Raw genomic sequence first — 8,608 nt, 5'->3', positions numbered from 1 at the left:
TTCATGATGGCACCACACATGAAAGATGATCGGACATGTTACACACGCCTGATCATCTGCATGAGCATTCCCAGCACAATGGTCCATCGATAACTTCATTTGTGAGAATCTTTTGTATTCTTTGTGCAGGCTGTGATCAGCTGATCTGTTCTGTTGTCAGCCTTGAGGTTTACTGCTCTTTGTGGATTTAACCGTCTGAATTCAGCATTTCATGTGCTGTCACAGCTCCTTACCAGCTCACAGGCAGTATCAAAGGTACAATCTTATGAGTAAAACTACACGCCCCATTTCAGAAGCCGAAAAGGTTTGCTACAACACCTAACAATGATCGGCTATCTTATTAAAAATAAGAGAATTTGTTTTAGACTTAAAGCTGAAAGTCATCAGTGCAACTGAATCAGCAAACTCTCATGTTTCCTTGTAGAAATAAATCATATTTATTCACATTATTTTTACATCATATTTATAGATGGTTGTCAGTGCACTTGCAGTGGGGTCCGCCCCACAGTTTGAGAACCACAGATCTAATCAAAAAGTGATCTTAAACACCACATCCTGTTCTACACTAGTCCAGTATAGTCCATTAGTGTAAACTGCACTAAATTTCCACATATTTTAATACCATTAAAATACCATATTTCAATAGCACAAAATTCCAGTGATTCAATTTGTTTTCAGGTCATTTCTTAATATGAAATAACTTCAGGGACACATGTACAGATCCACTGTCTGACTTAAAAATCTGCACATCATCGGGCAAAGCGGGGATGAAAGGGATAAAAGGATGTGCACACTGCTTTTGAATTTGATGGAGGAGTTATCGCCATGCCGTCAGCTGGAAGCAACGCTAGGCTTCAGCGCAGAGGAAATGAACTCGCCAGAAAGCATTTTGTATGTAACAGCAGATTTCAACATTCACTCACTAGTCGAAGGTTCCGGCTCGTCCCAGTTTAACCTCGATCTACATTGCAGCCATGCAGCAGGGCTTGCTATCTGTGTGACATCCTGCTGGAAACCACAGAGGCAGGCATCATTCACTGCATCAAATCAAAAGTTACAACTGGCGGCTCATGGTGATGTGAAACGGGTCACATAGCCAAGTCATTGTCATCTATTTATTGACTTTCAAACTGTGAAAGTCTGGTATTTGTGTCAGTAAATGAACCGGGGGTTGCCCCGCAGAGAGGTGGCTCAAAGAGGGATGAGGTGCTACAAATGGGCTGTTTCTGCTTTCCTGCGTGGGAAGTGGTCACCATCAACAAACCGCTTTCTCAGGCAGACAAAGAAGCCTACGCTCTACTCAGGCAGGCCCTGTTTGTTTATTTATGAATGACATGTTTTAAAAAACATTTAATAATTTAATCATTTATATTGGTAAGAAGCATGCGACTGATGCACACATTAATTTTAAATAAAGAGATAAAGATAGGCTATAAATCCAGTGATCACATGTCTAAATCATTAACATGCCTGGCTGAAGTTCATAATTATCCCATAAATGTTACACACTGATGGCAGTAATGAGTAATAAATACACAAACACACATCAATAGGTGTAAAAATCAAAGTAATGACAAGTGCTCCTTTTTGTTTTAATTTATTTGTATATAAATAGAAAACGTGAAAAAAGTAATAAATATGTCATTAAATAAGTCCATAAATATATTTACAGTTGCAATAAACTTGGGGATAACTCTTCATTTAATATGATGTGGACATATGATGCTCTTGTTGTTCAAGGCGACGTCAACACAATGCACAATTTTCTCCAGAAAGTCTTTTATATTATATTGGTTTTGCGTGTGCAGGTGACAGTTTTCATCCTGCAACAAAATCAGGTTTACCAGTTATGTTTCGAACATTAAATTTCGTTGAAGACAGAACTAAACACACACACACACACAAATCTTTTATCACCACATCAGCGATTTGCTGTGTTAATTACTAAAACACAGTCAGTTTTTTGAATTACTGCCATACAAATGCATTGAAAGAAATATGCATCTTTACCTTGCTGTACACACGCAGGGAATGCTCAAGTGTTGCCAGATTCTGATTTGAATTGTTTTCCAGAGATTTGTTCAGCGCCTTGTCAGCTAAGCAGAAGAAATTTTCCTGCAAAGAGAAAACAGTGATAAGCAACGGTGCCCAACATGCTGGAGATGAAACTGAATGACATAACATAACAAACGCGTGGTAACCGCTGTCTGTTATAGAGGTCAAAGAACACCGTGAAGAGTAAAATATGAAACATTTTCAACTTACCACACATTTTTCTATCTTAGGCACATTGAAGTCAGGCAGCTGCAAGGATAATTAGATAAAAATGTGAGTATATCAACAAAGAATATATGGCGTACTAACAGAGAAACATAAAGTTTACTTACATGATCTTTTAATGCCTTGTTGGCATGTTCTCTAATTTGCTTCAGCTTCAGCCTTTTGTCTTCACACGGGTTGATTGGTGCTGCATAGACCATCACAGCTATCATCAACAGTGTAAGACACTCAATACCAAAGTTCTTCATGTCTTTCAAAGAGCTCCGGAGCTAGAAGTGTCAGCTTGAGTAGAATAAGGTAAATTCCCTAGATAGTCTTACTACTGTTGGTACTTATACAACTCACCCATGACCACGTCACAGGGGGAAAGCACCAAATAAGGCGTGATGATTATTACATGTTCCACTAGTTGAACTCCATCGATTACTAAGAAGTTACCTTTCCTGAAAAGTTTAATCAAGAACCTAACCCCCCCATATTCACACCTTAAGGTATATTTTTACCACAGAGACTGCAGCTTTGGTGCGCCCTTTACTTTCACCACTGGGACTTTGACTTATCGCACTTTAAATGTACAAGCAGAGTTTGCGTGTGGTAGCAAGTGGCATTACTAACATTTATTAGTATTTTTATTAGTATTAGTGTCTAGCCATTAATGTGTGACATATCAGACTGTGGTGTGTAATGTGTAGGCACATGGGAAATATTTTGAGTCAAGATTTCAACTTAAGTCAATCCCACACACATTAGGAAGAGGAAAATGTGACTGATAGAGAAAACTCCTAATAGCCCTAATGTCAGTTTTACTCTGTATAGTAATCCCCCCCACACACCCTTATTCACCCACGCACACAGACACACACACACCCTGCTCCCCTCTCTCCAATTATGTCATTATTAGACACAACAGTAGTAGTGTATTACTGTATTCGTTTTAACTAAATTATTATTTATTTAAAACTATTTAGTTAAAAGTTAGTTAACTTAGTTAAAACTTAGTTACAACTAATACAGCGTTTAGCTTTCATTAACAGTAAGCCAAAAATACTCGAATTAGTAGAATTAGTCACAGCCTCCACCAATCACACCCAGTGCAGCTGAGAGATAGCTGCAACATTTTTGGTTTATTATGTGATGTTTTTTGTATATATGCTGAAGCTCGAGCACACACCTTTTTGCAGTTTAAATACGCTTACATTTATACACTTCTACTCGTTATTGCTGTGCCCTTGCACCGGAGAGGCTGACATCCTTTGAGAAAGGGCCCCACCTTTAGGTATTGTTAAGTAACTCAGCTTTAAGGATATTCAGTGTATTGCAGTAGGCATTCACAAGCTGCTGCTGTCTGAACACAGAAACAAAACAATCACGTGCACTTCACAATACTTTGCTCCTCAACCATTCAAGTAGTTCCTGAAAGATGAGAATTATTCAGTGATTTTACCAAGCCAAGATTTCAAAATGAGTCCATAAGGTCTGCATGAATCTTGGTTATAAATGGTTAAACAGTCAAACAGGACAGACTGCACCAAATGTGCAACACAGTCATGTTTATTTACTTAAACCATTAGATGCTTGTAAAGCTCAACTTAGTACATTGTCACATTCTAACATTGTGTCATATGTCTTTATAATATATAAGTTGTCAGTTCTACTGCTGAAGATTAAACAGTGGTTTCCACCTTTTTTGTAGCTACATGCCTTATATTATCTTTCCATTGTAAACTTTTGAGGTTTACAATGGTATGTGTATTTAGATCCTACATGTTTATTTACTTGAACTGTCGTCCTCGAGAAAGATGTATAGAAATTGTGTGCTGTACACCTTTATCAGTAAATAGGCTTCAACAGGAATGACAACCCAGCCAGGAGCAGCAGCAAAAGCAGCTGCCGCTCTTGTTTTTTATGGAGGAAATGTTTGCTTTCGCTCGGAGGATCAATCAGCTCCGGAGAGCCTGGACCATTCAGAGCGCCAAAGCTCAAGAGCCTGTCAGCCAATAGGAATCCGCACAGGATTGAGGCTAGATGCGCCATTTTACTGCGTCCACAGCCATCCGGCAAGATGGTCCCCCTGCTTTGTCTCCACTGACCGGAGTTGTTTCGGTTTTCTCTTGCTTCTTCTTGCTTTAACACTAGTGAAAATCTGTATGCTCGACTGAGCTGGGCTGCCTGGGCCAAAGACAAAACCCGTGTTTGTCAGTCAAGAAATGACGACGGCGAGAAGTAGGTACGAACACTTGTCTTGTTTGTTTAGACAAGTCAGTTTTGCATTGATTGCCGTGCTTGCCTTCGCTAGCGGCGAGCCGGGCCATAGGAGCCTATTTGCTAGTTAGCAAGCTAGGCTAGCTTGGTTGCAGCCGTTAGCTGCGCGGCCGGTAATGCTCAAGTTTGCGCACACGCTTATTCAGACGCACACATACGCATACATGGATGTTTGTCAAAGTGATCAAAATCCTAAATGTGATTGATTTTTTTTATTGAGTGGTAGTTTTCGTTGTGTTAATTGGAGCCAGCTAAATGTTGCTAGCCGGGATGCTATACGAGGCAGTGCCAGTCTGCGGGTAGCGCGCGGGTTGGTGTCATGGCATCGTCACAGGGAGAAAAAGGCCTGTGCATGCAGCGGTGCATGCCCATGCACTGGAGCTTGTGTGAACGGCCGAGACTGCAAGGTTGCCAGGGCAACACGGGGGCAGTGAAAAGAAGTAAACGGGCTAATATTACCAGAGCTGAACTTGGCATCCCTGATAGTCGACACTTTGTGACTTGTCAAAACCCGGAAAGACTTCGGTGAGGATAAAGAAGCTGCAAATACAGATAGGTGGGCTCTTTTCTTTCTCCCGCGGAAGAACTGAGTAAGAATTGTACGGCCGGCTGCTGCTAGCAAGCCCGGGTGATTGTTCACCACATCTCGTAGCATCTAATCAGCACGTTATGATGACGCAAAAGGGGCAAAATAAACAGCAGCGGCTCTGTCTGCAGAGCGGCATGCTCCAAAGATGTGCCTATAAAACATGTAGGTCACAGCGGTATATTTAATTACGTGATTGTGCGGACTCGCAAAACCTGCGGTTTGGCTTTTGTTGTCATCAGGAGCTCATTTAGCTGCATTTAGTTCAGTTTTGTCGGAGTTTGTTTACGGAAGACTGTGCACATAAATGTTGGCATAGCTTTGTTTTCATGCTGTGGTGTACTGGAAATAATATATAAATAAAATCGCCGTTAGAGAAACAGTTGGCCTATCAAGCAAATACAGATTGTTTTGGTCTGAGTTGCGCACTTTTGGAGACATCGGCCCTTTTCTGAATATCATAAAGCTAAATGCCACTTTCCCCTTTCTTAAAGCCTCACTCAATACACTCATGAAGAATAACCCCATAGTTATTAAAAGAAAAGCTCTGTTGCGAGTGGCTTTATGTGGGAACTATTTTTTTTTCCTGTTGTACTTGTCTACATCCGCCAACCACAGAAAGCATAGACCTAGCAACCGTTACATTTCACCTGAAGGACATGAAAGAGTACATCCTGTCACAGTGTGAAGAGCTGGAGCCTCTCATCATAGTAGATGCACAGTGGGGGGGGGGGAGAAATAGTAACTACTGTAAAACAAGGAGTGGGACTATCCTTAAAAAAAGGAGAAAAAAAAAAGAAGTAAACAGACCATATTTTGGTGTTTTGGCACTTTGAGCACCACAATGCAATTAACTCCAGTTTATTCAAGATATAACTCTCAATAGCTATAAAATTGGGACAGATGCAAAAACATTTAGTTATTTCTTTTTTTTTGTCACCTTAAGCAGGAACGTCAGAATCAAAGTCCAAAATTCTTGCCCTCCTTTATATTTTCTGAAGCCATCCAATGGGCTGGACACCTTACCTTAAAGAAAAATTTAATGTGTTTGTCTTTTGTATCATAATTTTGTCTGCTGCTGTTGATATTCTTGTTATTCTATATTTATAGTAGTGATATGCTGTTGGTCTTGGGCTACGTCCACACGTACCCGGGTATTTTTGAAAACGCAGATTTTTCGATGCGTTTGCACCTTTCTTCCACACGTAAACGGCGTTTTCGGTCACTGAAAACGGAGATTTTTAAAAACTCCGGCCAGGGTGGATATTTTTGAAAACTCCGTTTTTGCATTTAGGTGTGGACGAGAAAAACGCAGAAAACGCAGCGTCAAAGGTGTGCGCCTTTTTTGACATCACACTGTGCGCCACGTTATTGTTTCGGTGAAATGAATTTCTACAATACTGTTACTGTTAATTGTACTCTCTGCAGTGTTTAAATGTTTACATATACACACAGTTACTGTCCCTCCACACATACAACTCGGTTCTGCTTCTATGCCCCATCCTTGTTTACTATTTCCCACCGAGGCTTCATTTCTACACGGTAAGGAAAATATTGCCACCTGTTGCTTTGGCATGTTCCTAGCAGCGTTTTCCTTCATTTCTGCGTTTACGTGTGGACGGGATTATTTTTTAAAACGAAAACGGAAAATCTCCGTTTTCAAAAATACCCGTGTACGTGTGAACGTAGCCTTGGGCTTTATACAGAGCAGAGCACCATGGTGCAATAGAAGATATGAACTGTTTAGATTGAAATTAAAGACAAAAGCTCAGTTTAAATGCAGAATGTGAACATAGATTCATACAGTAAATGCATGTAGCTGTACTTTTTTAAATGTGTTTTTCCCTCTAGTTTCTGACTGTTCTGTCAGATGTAATATGGTACCAGAATGCAAACTTTTTTTGTAAATGTTTTTTCAGGTAAAATGAGTCTGGCTGCTTCAGAATCACACCTAGACCAAATGGCGGAAAAGGAAGAGGAGGTAAGTTCACCACTTTGTTTGTTTGTTTTAGACTTTTTAAATGTTTGAAACTTGTTCATTCTCAAGCAATTAAAACACATTTTATATCGTTGCCAGCCTGGTAGCTCAGCAGAAACTATGAAGCCCTCCTCTTCTCGCAACAAGAGGTGCGGAGCAGATTTCTTAAATGTGTCAGCCTTTTGTTGTTGCTTATGCACTTGTATGCGGTCAAAATAGCTCGCAGAGATGATGCAGATTGAAATGTTAAAGTTGATTCCCTGACTTATTGCAGGAAGCCCACCTCTGTAGCTAAGCACACGGACCAGAATGGATCCGAGTCCTCGGCTGAAAGTGAAGGTGCCACTTCTGACAATCCTTCAGACAATAACACGGGGAGTGTTTCTAAAGGTATGAACTGTACGAAGGTATTTCTGAATTTTTATTCAAGATGTCGTGGATGTCTGGGTTGCAAACGGAGCTGTTTTGTTCTTCAGGCACTTTAGTGATGAGGCCAGCTGGGAATGAAAACAAAGGTGCTATGAAGCTCAGAGTGGATTTCAAACAGAAAAAAACAGGTAATTATATTTCTGATTAAAAATGTGTGTTTACAGTGTTTCTTACAGAATTAAATCTGATTTTTGGCAGGTGTGGTACAAAAAGAGGTGTAAAAGTAAACGTACATTGTGACAATAAATAAGGTGATAGGAATCAGCTGCTTCTTCAGTGAGTTCCTCGTCTAGTGGATTGACTCGTACTCCAAAAGTGCAGCTGGCAACAGTAGACCTGATTCTCCTGTTGCCAGCTGCAGTCCACAGAGTGCAGGCACGTGACCTCAAACTACCATGAGATCTGCCTAGCTTGCATTTAAATAACTGGAGACAGTAATTTAACTGGTTAGAGGCAACTAAACTTTTAAAGTAAGGGTGAGGGCATTGGAATTCTGTCATTCTCTCAGACAGAGGAAAACATTAATATATGCTTGGACAGCCGCTAAAAGAATGCTGACTTTTTTTAACGTGCGTGGGGGGGGGAGACAGATTTGTCATGTTGACTGTTGAAAGTGAACCTGGATAAGATTTTAAAGTAAATGAAGTGGATTGTGAAAGTCATGTTTTTTTTTTTTTCTTCCTTCTTGCTGTAGATGATGCCCTGCAGAAGAAGGTAAACTGCACTGCCTGTGGAAAACAAGTGAACCAGTTCCAGCGTAACTCTGTGTTTGTTCATCCTGTGCTCAAAGTACTTATTTGCAAGGTAGAGACTCTGAGATGGACATTTCACATATTTTCATCATATTATTACAAGTTCTACCATTTTCACTATTTTTTTTTTTAATATTTACGTTCTTTCCTCTTCCTCCAGTCATGCTACAAATACTATACAAGTGATGACATCAGCAGAGACTCTGATGGGATGGATGAGCAGTGCAGGTACACTACACTAATAAAACAGTGAATTTCTTTTAAAGTAATGTTTGGAGGAGTTTTTGAGGACCTCATTTGCTATTTGCCCTCAAACCATGT

General features: G+C 40.2%; 2 protein-coding genes across 2 annotated transcripts in view; one reads left to right on the top strand and one right to left on the bottom strand.

The window, feature by feature from the left end:
* Nucleotides 1-1,697: 1,697 nt before the first annotated feature.
* On the bottom strand, nt 1,698-2,528 carry LOC146638631 (uncharacterized). The gene is made up of 4 exons (XM_085370178.1): nt 2,388-2,528; nt 2,266-2,304; nt 2,011-2,115; nt 1,698-1,823 (listed from the first exon to the last, which is right to left on the bottom strand). Exons 1-4 carry the CDS (start codon nt 2,526-2,528, stop codon nt 1,698-1,700), a joined length of 411 nt encoding a protein of 136 aa, XP_085226304.1.
* A 1,790-nt stretch (nt 2,529-4,318) lies between these two features.
* atrx (ATRX chromatin remodeler) overlaps nt 4,319-8,608 on the top strand; it is a 35,263-nt gene continuing 30,973 nt past the window's right edge. The window contains exons 1-7 of the mRNA XM_085361927.1: nt 4,319-4,503; nt 7,048-7,109; nt 7,206-7,255; nt 7,381-7,496; nt 7,583-7,663; nt 8,230-8,339; nt 8,448-8,515. Coding sequence (XP_085218053.1) covers nt 4,488-4,503; nt 7,048-7,109; nt 7,206-7,255; nt 7,381-7,496; nt 7,583-7,663; nt 8,230-8,339; nt 8,448-8,515 — 503 coding nt within the window. The 5' untranslated portion in view covers nt 4,319-4,487. The remainder of the gene's footprint in view (nt 4,504-7,047; nt 7,110-7,205; nt 7,256-7,380; nt 7,497-7,582; nt 7,664-8,229; nt 8,340-8,447; nt 8,516-8,608) is intronic.

This window comes from Diplotaxodon limnothrissa, linkage group LG2, assembly GCF_057381915.1.
Source record: "Diplotaxodon limnothrissa isolate DT_005_m linkage group LG2, D_limnothrissa_male_GT1.1, whole genome shotgun sequence".
In the NCBI taxonomy this organism is placed as follows: domain Eukaryota; kingdom Metazoa; phylum Chordata; class Actinopteri; order Cichliformes; family Cichlidae; genus Diplotaxodon; species Diplotaxodon limnothrissa.
This window is presented reverse-complemented; position numbering and strand designations above follow the sequence as displayed.

What these genes read in the sequence shown, in the direction of transcription:
- LOC146638631 (XM_085370178.1), bottom strand. Translation starts at nt 2,528, where the DNA reads ATGAAGAACTTTGGTATTGAGTGTCTTACACTGTTGATGATAGCTGTG. An exon ending in ACAAGGCATTAAAAGATCAT is followed by an intron (nt 2,305 to 2,387) that starts GTAAGTAAACTT and finishes TTATCCTTGCAG; the next exon opens with CTGCCTGACTTCAATGTGCC. An exon ending in CTAAGATAGAAAAATGTGTG is followed by an intron (nt 2,116 to 2,265) that starts GTAAGTTGAAAA and finishes TTCTCTTTGCAG; the next exon opens with GAAAATTTCTTCTGCTTAGC.